The following is a 20424-nucleotide window of genomic DNA, read 5'->3' on the forward strand; positions in this document are numbered from 1 at the left end:
TAGAGCGTCCAATCAGCCTGCCATGCATGTTATTGGAATGTGGGAGGAAACCGGAGCACCCGGAGAAAACCCACACAGGCCCGGGGAGAACATGCAAACTCCACACAGGGAGGCCGGAGCTGGAATCGAACCCGGTACCTCTGCACTGTGAAGCCGACGTGCTAACCACTGGACTACCGGGCCGCCTTGTATTCAATATCAAATACGTATTAGGGGGAAAAAGGTAAACAATACTATTTATTTGAGCTCCCTAGTGCTGACTTGTCATGTTCAAATATTGTGTGCGCCAATACAGTAATATTGATTGTAGATTACTTGAACACACTCAACAGCAACAACATGATTACTCATCAGCAGACAATGACTGACATGCGCACAAGCCTTTCCACCCCCCTGCCCCCTCCTTTTTTTCATATTTATTTTATCCTTCCTCCTCAACAGCAACAGTGCAGTCAGCTGCGGGTCACATGACTTGGCTGTCTGCTCTCACTGAGCATGCTCCAAACCCTTTAGTGTTGTCAGGCAAAATACACGAGACAGCGGTCGGCGCGGCTTGAGCTGACGTTGACAAGCACACTGTCTCAAATCGTGGAGTTATTTTTGATGATCTTGCCGTCGTCTGTGCTTGCAGGCGCCAGGCAGGAAGAGGCTGAGACAAGGACAGCATCCTGCGTCTCCATCCTCTGTGAAGGTAAATATGGAAGAGGGGTTTTTTTTGGGGGGGGGGGGTGTTGGGGGTGAGCAGGGTATGTGGAGAGGGGGAGGGGAAAATGTGCCTGACTGCATTTTGTGCTAAATAATCTTCATGAGTAGAAATGAGGACGATGGTGCTGCGTCGGTATGTGACACCACAAAGCCTTTGGGGATGAGGATGGTGATTGGGTGGGGGGGGGGGTTGTATGTCAGGACATGACTAGGTAGAATTCTGCTATGAGGAAGAAGGTCTTTAAAGCGACGGGGCGCACAAAGGCAGCATGAGGAGTCTGTGTTGATGCTTCTATTTGGATTTTGTATCAGCATTCTCTACCGTGATGCTCCGCTGTGCTGCCGCTTTGATGTGTACAACACTAAAGTGGTTCATGTTTTGGTTTGGTAATTGTGTATACGGTCTTGTGTCACAGCCGCACACCCGCATTTGACATTCATTGAACTCACTGAACCAAAATAGGATGGATCGCTATTTTCTTTTTCATACATGACAGCTTTGTAGCGAGAGCGGAACCTTTCACAATGCCGTCTGACAGACGATTTATTCAGAAACAATGGAAATCGTAGAACAGGAATCAATTGTTTTGAGGTCAAACGATCATCTGCACAAACCCCTTATTAAAGGGGAAGTCGAGTCAAAACATTTTCTTTACAATAGAATGTTGTATGCGCTCCCACTTGATTTAACACAATAATCTGATATTGTATTTGTGGAACATGAATTAGGCAGAAAAGTCCGTTTATACCCATCTCAAGGCGCGGCCATTTTGCCACTTGCTGTCGACCGAAAATGACATCACAGTGCCACAGGGGTCAGCTTGCGAACGTCACATGACCAAACTCAGTAAACAGGTGAGCCGCGACAGTTGTTATCTGAGCCCTTCGGCGCTGTGATATGATTTTCAGTTGACAGCACGTGGCACTTGAAGTGTGTCTTCAGCCCATATTTAGTCATGCCTGTATAACGCCCTCATGTCCGCAATTAAACTCTGTAACCAGATGTTGTCCTTGAAGCACGCCAACTCATCAGTTAACCTTGCCGAACTGCTTCCTGGAGACTTTGTGGTGACGCCCACGGCATAGGAATGCGCCAGTTGATACCAGCTAGAATCAGTTTAGACAGAAACGTATTGCCTCGTGGAAAGTCCCGATCTCGCATAACAGTTTAGGTACTGCCCTTCTGATAATATAAATATGTTGTGAGTCCAAGTGAAGGTTAGATGCTGTGTTGTAAACCAAGCAACCACTGTAACATAATTAACATTATCTGTCATACAAGTGTGACAAAAAGTTTAAACAAGAGATAAATCTCCAAATACACTTATTTTAATGACAAATTAGGAGAGCGAAACAGAAGTTACCTCATATTCACATTTTTTTATGAAGGATTGTGAGACAAATATACATTAGCCATTGTAGCATAAAAGTCAATAATCAATACTATTTTCATCAATTATAAATGATTCCTTTGATAATAAGTGAGGACACAAGGCGACTACTCACTCAGCCACATGCAAAAAAGCAGCTAACAGCTAGCATTTGTTATTTTTACTAAGATAAGCTGAGGTGGCACCAACACTCCGTCTTCTTTTCTCACATTCATCCATTGTTGGGCCCTCTTTAAATGTTGCAAAACAGCCAAAGAAAACCGAAACATTCTTTTGTTCTCGCTGATTGTTCTTTGGAGAACTGATGTCTGTGGAAGTATGCTCAACGAAATCTCCTCTGGGAATATTTGTGGCCACTTTATAATCCTCTTTTTTAAAATAAGGATCAATGCATGGATGGCAGAAAATTGATCTGAATGTTCTTGGAGTAACTTGAGTGAATAAATAATGACCTCTGTTGGTTACAGCCATGAGGTGCACACCGTTTTGGCTCAGCTCCTTCAAGACACGATTAATCAACAATGAATTCCATGCAAATCCGCAGAATCCGTTGCAACCATTGGATCGACGATTATGCACATCCTTAATTAAATGTGACGTTAAAAATTTCAATTCACCATACCAGCAAACCAGGAAATGTTAGTTTTTACCAATGTGTTCTCAAAAGCAGAAATACTATTTTTATTAGTATGAGTCTATTAAAAGTTGAGCCAACCTGAATATATATCTATATTTTTCCTTCTCGAGGAAAGCACACGTGACGACACAAAGACAACCTGAGTGATGAACATCCAGTCCCCCCCCCCCCCCCCCCCACACACACACACACACAAAAGCAGGCTCCACAGTGATTAATGCCACTCTGAAAAGGAAGCAGAGACGGTTGTTGCTAGGAGACAGCAGGAAGGTGAAGTGCAGACATTTTAAAAGAGAGTGTGCCGACAAAGAACAAGAATAAGAAAACCTTTATTCGTCTCACAATGGAGAAATTCCCAATTTACAGCAGTAAAGTTATAAAAGGAAGAAAGTAGAAGAGCAACAATTATAGGAGCTGCTGTAAAGGCAGCCACTTTGGCAGAGCCGTCTTGAAGTCATTACATAACAACACAAGACAGTCATTCCATCATAACCACTTTTCTGCATACTCTTTTTTGTTTGAAGCAGTTATAGATGAAAGGATCAACGATGAGAGGATCATAGTGTCCTTTCACCAGTGGATCAGGAGAAGAGTGTCATCATAAGAGGTGGCCCCACCTCTTTGTTTCTGCATAGTCTTTTTTTTTTTTTTAAGTCAAATTGTTGTATGTGTGCAAGACATCCTGGCTTCCTTCCTTCCCAGCTGTGATGGTTGGCACGAGGCCTAAAGCTGTCTGATTGAACCCGGAGAACAGCCGCACCGATGGTAAGCTAGTTCGTCTCCTATTTGATAGCATTACTCACTTAGCCAAATGCACTTATTCTACGAGTCTCAACTCCTGAGTACGTCAAATAAAGACTATTTATTCCACTGGACCTCTGGAGACTTTGCTTGGTTATTTTTAAATCACTTTGTAAAGTGTCATCTCTGGTTCTTTGGAGATAGATGTATAAAGCTCTGTTTTGAAGCTGTTGAACAAACAAATCGTGACTTTTGATGAAAGGCCCAGTAGGAAATGGTTGCAGTTTCTATCTTTACAATGCCCACAGGACATCAAAGGCCAGAGTTGGACTGACGAGGAATCTGATGGGGAGAACGAGCCGGAGCAATTCCTGTACGGGATCCAGGTACGGAGGGACGGATTCAGTCGTTTGCTGCTGCTGGCATTCGGGCATAATGAACCTTGACATGCCAGATGGATCATTTTGTGAAGGAAATTGTGGAACAAATCTGTGTGGAATAGAGCCATTAGAGTAGAGGAAGTTTGTGAAGGTGTCAGCAGTTTGAAAAATATGGAAGATGAGCATTATTTGGGGTATTCAGATCATAAAGCACGGTCTTTTTTGTAAGTGGCAGAAGAAAACTTCTTTTTCACAAAGGTGACTGACATGTTTTCTCAAGTTCTGATAAAATTGCAGCTTTGTAAGCAACACCCATTTTACTCAATTTAGTGGCTGCCGTTACATTTGCTGCGATCACAGCAGGGTACATGCGTAGGACTTGTAACATCAGAGTGACTACACACGATGAGGAAAAAAGGTTTCACGTTTCCTCTGATGTGTGATGTACTCCAGATGATCAATACAGCAAACCACACACATGCAAGGTCTGGAGTTTTCCTGCGTCTCTTCACAATGATATCCAGATCAAATGTTTTAAGTGTTTTCTTTGATTGGTGGTACTGTCTGCCTTTGCAGGACTGTTCACCTGTCACCATTCGACACCTTTTAAAGCATCGTCCCATTCCGTAAAGATTCCATATTGCACTGATACTGCGTTATCGTCCAAGACCTGCAATTGAAATTTAAATCCAGTCTGGAATTTCGTAGCTTGCCTCTCTTGTCGCAGTAGAACATGAACGCACAAAGGAAAAGATTAGGATGAAGGTCTGCGAAATGTCTTTGTGAGCTGAGGTGATCAAGAGTCTTAATTTGCTGTCTCGATGGCGAGAGATGTGGACAACAGTCAGGCCCCATATTATCTTCATTTTTGAGCCAGCTGGCAGAACTGCATTGCTGCGCTTGATGATAATTGTACCAAAGCACAGCGTTGAAAAATACTTTCAGCGCATTAAACCTGCTAGGAAGTGGACTGCTGAGAATCATTTCACATGTTGATTTGGCCCTTCTTCAAGAAAATATGAATGTAACTGTTCACTAACAATATAGTGATTTGCATGCCTGACTTTGATGCAGACAGCGGGGGGCTCAGTTTCCACTTAGTGACGTTGTGAATAGTTGTCCGACTACATGCGCTGTGACTGCCGAGCATTCCGCGGTGTGGAATTACGGTCACAGTGATCACGTACTGGCTATAAAATGCCAAAATAATGTTGTCGTCATGGAAACTGATTTCATGTGGTTTGTGACTGTTGAATGGCTTTTGCATCGTCGTCATAACGATGTAAGCTTGATTTACTGCACTATGTTGCTATTGCTATTGCCATTTGTGTCCTATCAAGAAAAATGAAGTATTGATTTCATGACACATGCTCCTCCCGTGTTTATGTGCTGCACGGTTGACGGCCCAAAATGTTTGTGACAGGGGAGTTGCGCCGCTGACCTCTACCGCCATCCTCAACTCGATGCAGACATTGAGGCAGTGAAAGACATCTACACTGACAGTGCTGTCTCCGTCAGGTACACGCAAGCGCTTGCCCATGTGGGCACACACACGCACGCACGCACGCACGCACGCAAGCACACTCCACCCTGGACTGAACAGTACATTGAGGGTTGATGAAAGTCAACCACGGGAACCTCTGCAAACACTGACTAAGCCCTGTACTCGTTGCCAAGCAATCACCAGGTAACAATAAGCAATGCATGGGATGGAATTGTTTCCTACACCAGTTGCATGAAAGCCAGTTGTGAAAAACTGGAGGGTCAACCTACAGTTGACTAAAAGTATTGAGTGGGAAATTAATATGGACCACCACAAAGCCAAACCACCGGTACACATTGGACTGGTTAGCGGTCAGAAGCACTCTGAATTGGAATGAGCCCTTGTCAACTCCATGAAATTTGGGCGCAAGATTTTTGGGTAATCCTGCTGAACAATAAAAAGAAGAAACCAGTGTACATCAGTGAACACAACACTTCATACTCACACTTCATGTTTTGGAGCTTGGCAGAGGTAAACATCTGTGTTTAAATGAATGCCTATAACTTGTGTCTTTGAACAGGGAGTATGGCATCATTGACGACGTCGACATCGATCTTCATATTAACGTTGGCTTCCTCGATGTGAGTCAGCATTCTGATCATTTTGCATCGCCATTGTTATTCTTCTTTTGCACATCCAGCCAACACTACGCCACACATAGTCCCCGTTTAATCATGTGAGGAGAAATCATAATTAGCTGGCTAACATTGCATATATGTGCATGTGTATGTGTGTGTCTGACTCAGGAGGAGGTTGCGACAGCTTGGAAAGTTATCAGAACAGAGCCCATTATTCTGAGACTTCGCTTTTGTCTTTCTCAGTACCTCGATGGGCCCGGTGAGTAGAGATGTCGTTGTTGATGTTGATGGCGCTTTTTAGCAATTTGTGCCACGCGCCTGAGCGTGGGAGGTGAGTAGCACGCACGCAGCACGACAAGGCAGCGGAGGCTCAGGAGAAGCGTTTGCGTGACTGCCCCGTGTAATCATGTCAGTCGTTTTCCTGCAGAGCCATCGGTCGATGTGTTCCAGCCTTCCAATAAAGAAGGATTCAGCCTTGGCTTGCAACTCAAAAAGTGAGTTTTACCTGTCTGTATTTTCAAATGCTTTGATGCTATACCAATAGTGCCAAATGCAATTGTTGGAATCCTTTGACATAATCTCATAATTGTACATATGGGCTTAGAAGTAACTTCATTCAATTTTAGTGAGGGTGTGTTTGCCAGAATTATAATGCATCTCAAACTAACGACTGTTGTTCCATTTTGCCAAACGAACATTTCCCTGCTCGACACCTTCACTGCGCTCTTGTTATAATTCACAGGATCCTGAGCACATTCACATCCCAGCAGTGGAAGCATCTCAGTAATGAGTTCCTCAAGGCCCAGCAGGAGAAGAGGCACAGCTGGTTCAAAGCTGGCGGAACCATCAAAAAGTTCCGCGCTGGGCTCAGCATCTTCTCTCCAATCCCCAAGTAAATTTCTCATATATGTAATGCAAGATGCATGTATGTTCAACAGTTAGAAAAAAACAGTGACATTCCTGTCTCGGTTAGCTTTTTGTGTCGCTGTCAGGTCAATATATTTGAAATATAAATGTAAAAAAAAATCTTTAAATTGTTTAAAGAACTCATGAACAAGCCAGCAGATTTTTTCATTTTTCAATTATATTTATGAATACAATTTGACATTATAGGACTGTTAACCGTTTGTACAGAGAAGTATCCTCTTGTCATTCTTACTCACCAAAAAAGCGTAAAAAATAATTTATAAATACATTTAAACCATAGTTTTAAAAATGAAAACAATTTTATTTTATTAATCGTGTAAAAAAAATCGCTAGTGTAAAACAAAGTGCATTATTTTTTTTATCAAACAATTCTTCTTTAGCACAAATGGCACTTGTATAGCACTATTCAAAACCTCCAAAGATGCATTATTAATGAGGATTTTGTTCGTATGGAACAATTAAACATGTTATCAACGACAAACGCAGCATTGTCTCATAGATAGCAAGTCAACAGGAATTGCTGCAAATGATTTGTTTGTTCTCCTTTTCAAGGTCCCCGAGCTTCCCCTTGATCCAAGACACGGTCCTGAAGGGGAAGCTGAGCGTGCCTGAACTCCGCGTGACCCGCCTCATGAATCGATCCATCTCATGTACAATGAAGAACCCGAAAGGGGAGCTCTTCAGCTATCCGCCAAATAGCCAGGTTAGTGTGTCTCACAATAAAAATACAATCAAATCTTGTCATTCTCCACTTCTCATGTATGGACAAATTATATGGACCCCCCCCCCCCCCTCCCCCGCGAATCAATGTTCTGTTCATTTTCACTGTGCCCAGATGCTTTTGTATACATAGTGGATATCGTATTTCCTCATATCTGGGGCATTTAAATTGCTTAATTTTTACTTTGTATTTTTAACTTGACTACAGATTGAGGAAAGTCTTTATTTGTATGCATTTTTACATTATTAACAAATACTATAAGTCACACTTTTTTTTCATAGTTGCTTTTTTTGTTCTTAAGTCAAGTCAAGTCAACTGTATTTATATAGCACTTTCAAACGGCCATCGCTGCATACAAAGTGCTGTACATGGAGCAATTTAACATGCACAATAAACAGTAAGACAAATCGGTAATAAAGACGGTAGAAAGCACCAAACAGTAAAACCAAGAACAAATCTAAGTCATGCTGAGTCGAATGCCAAAGAATACAAGTGAGTTTTGAGGAGGGTTTTGAAGATGGGCAGCGAGGAGGCTTGCCGAATGTTCAGTGGGAGGTCATTCCAGAGAGAGGGACCAGCAATAGAAAAGGCTCGATCTTCTAATAATGTCTGGTCTGCAGACCTGAGGCGCCGGGCAGGTGTGTAGGGGCAGATGAGCTCAGAGAGGTAAGGTGGCGCGAGATTATTCAGAGATTTGAAAACAAGAGGATCTTGAAAGTAACTCTAAAATGTAACTTACCACGTATCCATCTGAAAGTGCTTGATCGCTTTAGTATGCACAATGTAATCTTATTGCAAGATGTGCACTGAGGTGCTGCACAAACAACGCAGTGCATTCAAGGTGCTTTCACAACACATTAACTTGCATCAATACACTGCGCCATCCGGCTCGATAATCGGTCTTCAATTATCACGTTTTTATGATGAGAAAGCAAAATTGAAACCACAATTACATTTTGATGAATTGCCCAGCCCTTTGTTTATGTGGTGTGTGAACTCGTCACCAACACAAATGATGCGGGAACTGATTTGCAACATCTGTTGACACTCCGCAAATTAATTTATCGGAGGGATCGTACATGCATCAGTAAGTGCTGCCGTTTTCATTTGTGACTTAGGCTATCGCTCAATCTTTTTAGAATTGATTATCCAATTGATTATTCCATTGATTGCTTGAATAATGGCCCCACTTGGACTGTTTTATATATTAATGAGTACTCAAGAAGTAGCTTTCAGTTTTTAAAAAGAGCGAGGACTCCTAAGGTCAACAATTCGAGGGAAGTACGGCATATCTTTGTACATTGAATTCAAACCCACTGTTTGATGTTCTCTCCTCTTATCACTCACCGCCATCCCTTTACGTCTTCATGTGTGACTGTCGTACCGTTAGCCATAATACTCTCTCCACTTGACTCATCAGACCGTGGCGGTCCCGGCGGCCAGGGCCCCTGCACAGATCACCACCAGGCAGCTGATTGAATTGTTTTTCTCATCCCAGGCGGGCGGACACTGCAAGAACATTCCCACACTGGAGTACGGCTTCTTAGTGCAGGTGCAATACAAACTCACTCAGGTCATAACTTATTGCGTATGAGACACTCAGCAATAGTTACTATTCACCCATTCATCACAATTCATGCATAGGCTACTCAGTAGCTCTCAGTGATCTTTACATCTCAACACTGGATGAGAGAGTTGAACACAGGAAGGTGTGTTTTCTCTGGCCAGATAATGAAGTACTCCGAGCAGAGGATCCCCACACTTAATGAGTACTGCGTGGTCTGCGATGAGCAGCATGTCTTTCAGAACGGATCCATGCTGAAGGTATCAAAAGACACAGATTCATGTTTCTAAGTCCAGTCGTGTCCAAGGTTATAACAGGAAATTAGCTGCTAATGGTGATGTATCAGCTCAATGTACACTTTCATAGTGCTCCTTGTCAACTCGCACAGAGAGCTGGAACACACAAACACCAGTCACAAAAGTCCAACTCACAGAAGTGCTTTGCTTACAAAATATGGTTAGTACCAGCCCCCAATTGCTCATCATAGGCCAAAAAAACATGAAGTGAAAAACCGCAAAAGCGTAAACATGGCTAAATGGAACCACTAATCATGAACATCCTGGACTATCACGCCATTATTTTCACACTGGATAAATGTACTCGACATTCTCTTTGTTATGAATGAAGCTGCATAATTGAAAGAGAACTCTGGTGCCTAGTCTTCCTCGACCACTTATATAAGGTACCAAAAAAAAAAATCGAAACGTATCCATGCAGAGTTAATGCTTTGATGCTGGCTGAAAAGACATGTAGTGAAATACATTTTTGATGACATACTTTGTTCCGAAATGGTGGTTAGACGACCAACTTTGACAAGCTGTAAGGTACTCACGTGTTTAAGTAAGTGTGTGTGTGCGTGCGTGTGTGCGTGCTTGCGTGTAGCCGGCCGTGTGCACAAGGGAGCTGTGCGTGTTCTCGTTCTACACGTTGGGCGTGATGTCAGGGGCTGCAGAGGAAGTGGCCACCGGTGCAGAGGTGATAAGCACACACACACACACACACACACACACACACACACACACACACACACACACACACACACACACACCGCAATGTTGCATGGGATGTAAAATCCCGGTAGCATTGTTCAATATTATAAAAATGCATTTGTACGACAAAAGGCCTCTTAACCCGAAGAGACGCCTACTCCATATGCATTTGAGTAAATAAGCACCCCCAGCTACTATTTGCTGACAAGATGGCAATCTCAGGGAGAATAACAGTAATCATATTTTCCTTTCCGTTCTGCAGGTGGTAGATCTCCTTGTGGCAATGTGCCGCGCTGCACTCGAGTCTCCACGCAAGAGCATCATCTTTGAGCCCTACCCCTCGGTGGTCGACCCCAGTGACCCCAAGACTTTGGCCTTCAACCCAAAGGTCAGCATCCGTTGAAGTACTGTTGTATAAATATCTAGAACATTTAACATACATCATCTTTCTTGGGGATGAGGAGATAGTGAAAGGGGGCAGGGGCCTTTTATCGCTTATTCTGAAGCCAATTGATGTAAATGAGTTAAAAGGGCAACTTTTTTTTCTTTTCTCATATAAAAAGTTTCTCTTGTACATATAGCATTTTATCGAAGTGACCCTTAGTCAATTGAGATATAATCCTGACACATTTTGCCAACCATTGAGATGACATTGCAACATAAATACTCACCTTTGGAGAACCAGATGTGTTCTTTAATCCTTCTTAGATGCGGTATCCTTGGCATGAGTTAGGATATTTTGATGTTGTTCTTAGATATTAACAAGCCACATCGGGGGTTTTTTGGCAGGGGGGGGGGGGGTCATTGTAATCTTGAATAATTAAATACAAATTGTTTTGAAGGATTTTTTGTATTCAAAGCATAATATTATTTCTTCAATGTGAACTCACAAAGTACAGTGTCGCTCTTTAATATTGGTGACATTTTTGCAATGGTGCGATAAGATGTGAATTAACCAGCTGCACTGCTCGATAGAGCAACTTACCGGTAACTGTAAAACTTAATTGGTAAATGAGGGCTATATTTTTGTCCTTTGTCCTGCTTTTAAATGTGTGCATGTTCCTCCCTCTCTTTCGTCACATGCAAATGCTGCTGGGCTCCACCGATGAACACAGAAGAAGAATTACGAGAGGCTGCAAAAAGCGCTGGACAGCGTCATGTCTATACGGGAAATGACCCAGGTACAATAAGTAGCGTATTGTAAAATAGACGGAAACAAAAATGTTTTATTGCTTTATTGCAGTGCTACGCATTCACTATCTTCTCAAGCGACTTTTGCATTTGTCCTCTTTGGCAATAAAGGGTTTATATTCGACTTGCTGAACAGAGCACGTTCTTGTGTGTTTTTGCCAGGGCTCGTATTTAGAGATCAAGAAGCAGATGGACAAACTGGACCCTTTGGCCCATCCCCTACTACAGTGGTGGGTGGAGAGAACATGTTAAAAATGGAACATTTGCTCCAAATTAGCAGATGGATACATTAAATGAATAGAAAGTTGAAAACCTGTACTCTGTATATGTTTCACAATGAAACTCTCAATGAGCACACCGCAATTAGATATAATAAGGCGGGATTTGCACCGGGGACAGTTAAGTGTGTTTGATGGACTCTTCTGACAGCCAATGATGCGGTGGAGTCTTAGGAGGTTTCAGACATAATCTGTTCAAGGCTCAAAAGGTTCCCTTTAATTTACGTGAACCTTCATTAACCGTATGAGCATTGTTATAAGTCAAACGTCAACTGTCTTATCTGTCTAACAAGTATGAAAAGATATCGAGTGACATTTAGTAAATTATTATTTTAGAAAACGCCAAGATGTTACTTCTGATATTACCAATGATTAGGAATCACTTGATGTGATTTTAATGCTGCATTATTTTTGTTTTCATTTTGTCTTTTTGCAGGATTATTTCCAGTAATAGATCTCACATTGTCAAGTTGCCTCTTAGTAGGGTAGGAAATCAAAAGCACCGCCTGTCAATGACCAAACAGCTTTTAGCCTTGTGTCATGTGAGGGTTCCACTTCTCTATTCTGTCTCATTTCGATTCCCCTTTCTTTCATGTGACGACATGATCCTCATCGTGATAGCAACTGAAATTCATGCACACTTCCCACCAGTTCCTGCTGCTCAGCAGCCCTCCAGCCAAGGAGGCTCGTTTCCGCACTGCCAAAAAGCTCTACGGCAGCACCTTTGCCTTCCAGTGAGTCTATTTTACTTCCTCCCATCAGTGACACGCTTTGCATCCGTTCAATTTTTTTGTGTGGCATCACATGGGACAGCCTACATTCTTAGTGTTATATAACAACATGAGTCCATGCCGGTGGGCTACGGTCAAGTAGATTTAGATGGAGCAACAACAAAACGCCACCACTCAGCAGGTGCATTTTCCTGGGACGCATGTACTGTAGTGTGTCGGCATCAAAGGCAAATGTTAGACTGCTAGCTAGGAAATAAATGTCAAATAATTGTCTGCTAGCATGTCATGAATATTTGTTGTCGTCAGTGGAAAGGATACTACTGTGAGTTGCATAATTGTAAAAATATTGATTGAATGTCGGCACATTGCTTCCCGTGACAGGCCGCAGATGACTGTCAGGAACCGTATAAACGAGAACAATACCCTAAATATAGCACAAACCAAGACGTAGCTACTTGCCAGTGTAAAATGATAATTCCTGTATTTCTGCAAATAGTGCTAGATGTGTTCATTTATTCAACTGCAGAGTGTACTGTCATCGGTATGGCGTTTCTTGAAGAGGAACCCGTTTCTTCTACAAATACAGTTTAAAAATAATGTGTTAATGACTTTTCCAGGTAAATATATCTAACACAATACGCTTAATCAGAATATCATACAAAGTTTATCATGAGAAATGTAATACTGTGTATTGTTTATTTATTGTGGCCTACTCATTGAAGAGAGTAGTAGAAATAGAGCCCTCTTGCTTTTTCGAGAAATCTGCACATACCATAAATGTTTTAGTTTTTTTACATATGTAATTATATAATGTACAACTGAATCCACACAGCAAGTGATACATTGAGGTATGGCTTTAATTAGAGTGGTGGCTGTTATTTTAGGAAATACAATAGTTAAGATTGACTATTATAGTTATTGGCTCCCTGATACTTCCAGGTCATTCTCATTGTGAGCCCCCCCCCAAAATCATTCTCATGGCTGAGAAGCAAATCACTTTACATGGACATGGGGAAAAAAAAAAAGAACTTTGCAGTGTACATTTTGTTCGGGGCATCATTCACATGCCTCTTTTCTCTCATCTCCCTCTACACTTGCTCTAGTGGTTCCCATATAGAGAACTGGCACTCTGTTCTGAGAAATGGACTAGTCAATGCCTCTTATACCAAACTGCAGGTACGTCATTCCCGGCAGTTTGCCTTCTCGGACCGTCAGTCTGCTTTGCAACCGAGCAGGCTGGCTGTCCGGCTGATTCATTTTTGCAGTTAATAGATGCCAGCTTCCCTTTTCGCCACTTGAGCCAGCAGGGTGTACTGGCAGAATTTCTCCCCAGCCAGTGTGTGCAACAGGGGATGCCACACCTGTTGTACCATTAGCTAGGAAGCTGCCTGTGCACCCTCTTGGGGTGAACCACTTAGAGCACAGTGTAGGCTAGGTCTGACGTTGCAGAATGCAAAGGATAAGGCGACCCATAGTGAGTAAAGACTTCTAAGAGAGCTTCCATTGGAGGAGGTCAATAAACGGCTCAGTGAGTAAAACTCAATGTGCTTCGTAAAGACACACCATCTTCTGGCTGTGCGTGAACGCCTTTTACGACTTCTAAAAATAACTATTTTCCATATTTCCATGTTGCTCTTCTGTATTAACGGGCGGAAGTAGTATCGGACGTGTAACAGAGGTGGGACGACAACAGAGCGAGAACATTCCGCGGTATCAGGAGTGGAATGAGAAGTTTGACACTCACTTGCTGTGCTGAAAGCAGTTTTCCCAATCCAATAAGTATTTTTATTGTCACACCATACACTGGCACTGACTGACTTTTTCCATTGTTTTTTTCCTGTGTTGCTCTTCTTCTGCAAACATTGTACATTCGGACATAGAACGTAGTGAATTAAACAGTACGTGAAAGCAGTTTTGCTACTTAGCAAATTTCCAACATTAAATATCAGATCAAATATCTCTGGGTGCCTCGCTCCATCCGCTGGTGTATTTTTCTATTTACTTTTCCGACTCTTTTCAAGGACGAACATGATCAAATTAAAAGAGATGAATTCTGCGGCAGAAATGTCTTCCGTTTGCACGACACAACTGCTTGGAGGAGCGCCGAAGATAGATTTAACTTGCTTCAAAGTCATATCAGGAGGTTAATTTTTATTCTTGGACGATCCTTCTTGTGGTTCCGATGGCTGTAATTTGTGCCTCCTTTGTCGCAAACATTTAAGGCGTCAAATCGCCTCCTCCCCGCAATTTGAATATCATCGTCACCTCCACTCATTCTGTCCGTCTCTGAAGCATATTCCACTAAATGTCTCATCTTTAGAATGGATTTTCACTGTGTGGTTCAAGTGACAAGAATCAGATATATTTGCTTCCAAGTGGTACAATTCAACTGGATATAGATGGAAACGCTCGACTACTGTGCTCCGTACTCCGCCTTAAATCATTACTTTTAATGTGTCGATGTGTGGATGCACCTATGTTTCTGTGCCATTGAGGACGAGCGGGGGCAGGGGTTGATTTGAATCCATGTGCAGCGCTTTGAGTTGCAATTTTTTTTTTGGTCTGAAAAGCAATGTAATTGAACTTCGATTGACTGATCGTTGAGTTTTTGTTCCGCGCCACACTGATCCTGCTTTCTCTCCACACTTTCCAAACCAAGCTGCATGGCGCAGCATATGGAAAGGGCATCTATCTCAGCCCCATCTCCAGCATATCTTTTGGATACTCGGGTAGGAATGACTCACTTCTCCTTTGTCCTCTCATCTCCGCCCTATCCACTTTTGAGTCTTTTACAGCGATGACTGCATGGGGGGGGGGGGGGGGGGTTGATTCATGTATTGTGTGTTCATGTCAAGTGCTGGGCCTTGGACTGTCAAACCTTTGTGGTGTGGCTCTGATGTGATGTAGCAAGTTGAGCCCTTTGTCATGCCATTTTGAGTTGACAGCAAATGGCAAAATGCTGCTTAAGTCATATTGCAGAAACTAAATATGAATGAGTGTGCCGCGTTTCGATGAGTGCAGGCGCATAGAACAGATTATTGCAAAGAACATTTTTGACTTGACTCACCCTTTAAAGGAGGTCTGTTTGTGTTCTACTTGGTGCAGGGATGGGGAAAGGACAACACCGCATGCCCACCAAAAACGAGCTGGTGCAGCGTTACAACCGCATGAACACCATACCACAGGTAAGGCGTGGACTCCTGCTAAACAATCCCATTGGTGTTTATCATGCTCCCGTTTTGCGATTTCAAGCAGAGTCGTCCAATCCAATCGAGATTTCTGCAAAGTCGAAACTTGAACTGCATTGCACTTTGTGAAGGTAAAAACAAAAAGAATGACACCTGACTGTAACGAAACGCCACAGCTCATGTCGTACGCCCGCTCCCTCTTTTCAAACAGTGATCACATCCAAGGATCTGCAGAAGCACGGCAACATTTGGGTGTGTCCTGTGTCGGACCACGTTTGTACTCGCTTCTTTTTTGTGTGAGTAATGGCCTTTAAACTGCTTAATCCTCTTCTGTTGTGCTTGTTCACACTCGAGTCTTGAGTGAGCTGGAGCATATCTCAGCTGACTTTACACCAAGCATTCACATTCAAGCCTGCGCAGTGGCCGCCACCATCAAGTCAACAGTTGAGAATCGATATTTGGCAAGATGACACCGTGTGCAGTTAACGTGTTATGTTGGTCGAAATTGGTCTGCAACTGTTGTGTCCTGATCTACCAATCAGAAGACAGAAAAGTACTGACATTATTGCGGGCCAGATGGGAGTCGAACTTGAAATCTGACTGGTTAAAGAAACAGTCACATTGCTAATTTACAGGTAAGTTACATTGGGCAGCACTACTGAGGCCGTGGGCAGATGAGACTGACATGGCAGCACGTAGAAGCTGAAATCTAACGTACTGAAGATACTGCACAACATATGAGGAAATATGGTGGTTCTTACCAATTTTCTTATTTCATCGACTAAGACGGCATCGGCCCTTGTAGCATTGAATGCAAGTGAGGTCAGAAAAGAAAAATACATGCGGCTAATGCCAGCTGACTAATTGATCTAAGTACAGTATATTTCTCCATTTCGTGTACCACAATATAATCAATAGTGGTCTGACAGTTATGAGGTTTTAGGTTTGAATCACCTATGTAGAGTTTGCAAGTTATCCATGTCCTAGCGTGGCTTTGTTTTTTTTGCATTTACAGGTATGAAGACGGCCAAGTGGGAGATGCCAACATTAACACACAGGAGCCCAAGGTGCAGAAAGAGATCATGCGTGTGATCGGGTCATAGATCTGCATCATCAGGCTGATGGAGGCGTTTGCAAGACAGGATGCACTTCATGTAAAGTAGATCCATGCATCGCCATGGGTGAGAGGAGCGCAGAGCAGCTGGGGGGGGGGGGGGCAGGGGGGGGAGTCAAGCAAGTGAATGTCTTGGAGGAAGCGAGCTGACCCGAGAGCTTTTGGGAGGACATTATTGTGTTCTTTTCATTGGACTATCTTACGCTCTTGCGGGCACTCTTGACCGTAAAAATGTTTACCGTTTAGAAAAAATAAATCTGGCATGGCTTTTCTTCAGTTATAACCTGCTTCATCTCTTTTCTTGCCGCACATGTATCTCCATCTATATTTTTTTCATTTTCTATGTACAATTGTACTGTATATGTATTCCAATGATCAATTGTGGGTCACCTGTAAAGGATGTAAACGCACACAGGAGTTTATCTCCTAATTTCCTTTAATCCTCCGAGGAGCTTTAAAATATGATGCAAAACAAATATTGTGTATTATATTGGGCTTTTTCAAAGACAGTAGTTATGTGTTTTTAGATTTGCAGGGCAAGCCGCATCAGGCATTCTGGCGGGCCATACATAGCTCATTGTCGGTTCCCCGCCAGAGCGAGAGATGATCGCACATTATTTTTCATGTTGGATATTGTTTGATTAATGGCACCAATTATGTCTATACAATTGTGATTTAAAGGGCAAGCGCAGCTCTGTCATTTGGTCCTTGGCCAATGGAATTCATTTGCCAGAATTCAATAAGGGCAGTTTTGAACTATCACTAAAGGCACTTTGATATGAGATTCATCGATAGTGTTATCCTTGTTATGCTCCAAACATTGCATGAGGTAAAATGTCAAGTGAAAAAGAATGTGTTTTTTGGTTAATTGTTTCTCAGTTCCTACACATAGCCGGCATCCTCTAGGGCAGATAAATCTGATACTAGAATTTGATTTTTCTGTCCATTGTTTGAGCAGTACATTTATTACACAAAACTATTGTCCATTGAGCACCAGGTTGTTGGTAAAATGAAAAATGTCAGCTAATTTTGACATCAAAGATATACTGAGTTCCCAACCAAATGAATGAATGACAAGATTGTGGAACTAAACAGCACCTTACAGTAATGTATTCATTTTTCCATGATGGATATAATGTTATGTTTGTGGGCATTACTTTGTCCTGTCAAAATCAACTTAAGAGAAAATACTACAAAATATGTTCTGCGAGTCCAGCCGAAACAAATTGGATGTATTAAGTGCACATATGAGCAAATAATAACCCTGTATAGATAATTTGGTTTCTCAGTTTATAATTTATTGTATGTCGACAATTTGTGGGCAGCCATTTTCTCTACATTGTATGAGACATTGCACTTAACCCTTGCCTAAAAAGACGTGTCTTTTGCATCCTGGAGGAAAAAGGAAAAATAAGTACATTGTAATATTGTGAACTATGTATGTCTGTACAAAGAAGGGCTGTAAATATGGATGAAATATACCCAGCAAAGAACTGATGCCTGTTTTTTTCAATTTTTTTTTTTAAGTTCTCTTGCCGCTTGTCCCCGGTGTGGAAACTAAAGATGATGGCCAGTGATGTGAAGTGGGTATAAGAAAATAAAATAAAATTCTGATTTTGCACAGTTTTATATAAACTCTCCTGTCATTTGAGAACTTGACCTACAAAAGGATGATGGGCAGTAACCCTCTTTCAGCAGAAGGGGGCGCTCCATCAGCATAGTCACATGTGTCCTATAAAACGATATGAATAAGGTCACAATGTAAACATCCTTACGCAATATACCCTATATCAGTATGATTGTGTGTGTTTTTTTCCTATAACTATATAACTTTATTCTTGTAAAACATTATGTTTCCTCCTCGTCACATTGGTGTCATACATAACTTTGTTTTGGTGAAATATATATTTTCCCTCGGTCGCATTTAGTGATAGCCCAGAGTGTGGGACAACAAAATGGCAGCATTTAAGTGTTTTCAGTAACGGAGGCATCACTTCACGCACTGCACAGTGTGTATGTGGCACATAAACACATTATCTGACACAAATTCCACTTTTGATGTGTTGTTAGAGTGGACCCCTGCCTTTTTGCATTTCGCGATTGACGAATCCCAAGTTTTATACTGTAGAACGTGTCATCAATTTGAGATTTTGTGTTATTTGTATAACATTCTTAAAATGCCACAAGATGGCGCTAAAGCACTAGCGAAGAGGGAAGTGTTAACTGACGTCAAGGTAGTATAAAAGTGACTTGAGACAAACATCTTTTCATTGTCGAGGAGGAGCGAAGTATAGCCTGGGTTGTTAGCGAGATGTAACAGAGGGCCTTCGCCACATGTCAACGTACACGCACACTTAGAGTGCATGTTTTCAAAATCCTAGCATCTTTGTTCTCAAGGGTGGTGTTGTAAGATGAGTTTGACTCCATGTGCCCCAACTTGTAATTTTGTGGTGTTGTGAATGTAACAAGTTGGCTCATTGTGCTTATGTTGTTGTAAAATAAGCAGATGACGTGCCACTATGATCCCTGCAAGTTCTGCCTCGACCGTTTTGGCCTTAGTACCTTTTCCCCTATTGCTTTTATTTAATTCATGAATGAATGAATTACTTTTTCTAGACCAGAGCCAGCTGCAAGTGTAGAAGAAGTGTAATTTCACAATCGGCCAATAAGAGGAGCTCTTGTTTTATAGTGATCTACCTTTCTTTGCATTCTTAAAGTGACTACTAGACCCATAAACACACTTGGCTGTGGATGTTTTGTAGAGTAAGAAGAGTAGCAACACCAGAGTCAACGAGGTCTCTGGCAACTTGGCGGGCACGACCTGTGGACCATCGAAGGAAGTGCGGCAGTTCGATTCACGCACAAAAGGAGCAATTACCAGGGGAGTTGTGTTAATCAAGCACTCTTTTATCGAGCTCAGGGACACGACCCCGGAGGAGGTCGGCGGGTTTGGCCTGAGGCCGTGCGGAGATTCACCCCTGCAGTGTAAGAGACGGAATGTGAATGTTGTGCATGGCAATTAATGTAGAGCTATGGACTGCGCACGTTTTGCGTCGTTAGGTTTGTTGGGCAGTTCCTCCCCGGAGAGCACGGGAAGCAAGCATCTTGATTTAACAAGTAGATGCCTGACTTGAGCTAGAGAAGCAAAAACAGCAGTTACGGGTGATTACTGAGCAGAGGAGCTTGCGGGCTGGTTTGAGCGGACAAACTACGTGTCAGTTCGTACCAGGTAAAGACAACAAGATTCAATTCCCCTGCTTTAAAGTCCGGCCCTGAGCTCCGGCGAGCCCAAACTCCCGATCAAAACACAGCCCGGCTCCATCTGAGTCCGTCATTTTTATTTTTTCACTCCCTAGTTGGGTGTATGCACACTTCGTCTCCGTCATTTTTTTCCCAGCAGGCGGATGCTAGTTTTTATTGCGATATGCATTGCATATATTTTATATACGGTATATCTCATCAGCATTAGTTCGGATTTTCCCCATCCCTCCCTGGTTCACTCCATGGGGCGACCATGCTTGAGCCCCTTGAACTCCCCTCGGCAACAATTGATCAGTAAACAAAATCGAAGTACAGCAATACTATTTGTGGGAGATATGGACCAAGCAAAGGAATAGCAAAAGTGGTTGCACCAAATTAAATCGACTGGATCCAGATACAGATACGACTTAAAAAAAAAAGCATCAATTTCCAGATGATTTTGCTGTCTAAAGTGACTTGATAAAATAAAATAGAGCAAATTCAAC

General features: G+C 42.4%; 1 protein-coding gene across 9 annotated transcripts; it reads left to right on the forward strand.

Annotated features, from left to right (window-relative positions):
• The first annotated feature begins 447 nt into the window (after positions 1 to 447).
• On the forward strand, positions 448 to 18304 carry LOC147207843 (protein mono-ADP-ribosyltransferase PARP6). Of its 9 annotated transcripts, none has more exons than XM_086107405.1 (24): positions 448 to 691; positions 3261 to 3340; positions 3436 to 3498; positions 3783 to 3860; positions 5278 to 5372; positions 5918 to 5978; positions 6144 to 6234; positions 6403 to 6469; positions 6718 to 6867; positions 7455 to 7605; positions 9044 to 9175; positions 9352 to 9447; positions 10070 to 10162; positions 10439 to 10564; positions 11292 to 11357; positions 11530 to 11597; positions 12082 to 12130; positions 12267 to 12379; positions 13480 to 13552; positions 15036 to 15105; positions 15482 to 15561; positions 15632 to 15695; positions 15776 to 15860; positions 16580 to 18304. In XM_086107405.1, exons 3-24 carry the CDS (start codon positions 3496 to 3498, stop codon positions 16665 to 16667), a joined length of 1899 nt encoding a protein of 632 aa, XP_085963531.1. In that variant the 5' UTR covers positions 448 to 691; positions 3261 to 3340; positions 3436 to 3495; the 3' UTR covers positions 16668 to 18304. The 9 variants fall into 9 exon arrangements, with proteins under 9 accessions (XP_085963531.1, XP_085963533.1, XP_085963534.1 ...); XM_086107407.1 differs by having other exon boundaries at positions 9122 to 9175; positions 15629 to 15695; XM_086107408.1 differs by having other exon boundaries at positions 9122 to 9175.
• The last annotated feature ends 2120 nt before the right edge of the window (positions 18305 to 20424 follow it).

The sequence above is a fragment of the Hippocampus guttulatus genome, chromosome 3 (genome assembly GCF_054856545.1).
Source record: "Hippocampus guttulatus isolate MCC_2025c chromosome 3, RoL_Hgut_1.0, whole genome shotgun sequence".
NCBI classification, from domain to species: Eukaryota; Metazoa; Chordata; class Actinopteri; order Syngnathiformes; family Syngnathidae; genus Hippocampus; species Hippocampus guttulatus.

Bases quoted from the DNA above. Each gene is read 5' to 3' on its own strand.
- LOC147207843 (XM_086107403.1), top strand. The intron at 12,380-13,479 runs GTGAGTCTATTT...CACTTGCTCTAG, and splicing joins GGCAGCACCTTTGCCTTCCA to TGGTTCCCATATAGAGAACT. The intron at 15,562-15,628 runs GTAAGGCGTGGA...TGCGATTTCAAG, and splicing joins GCATGAACACCATACCACAG to CAGAGTCGTCCAATCCAATC.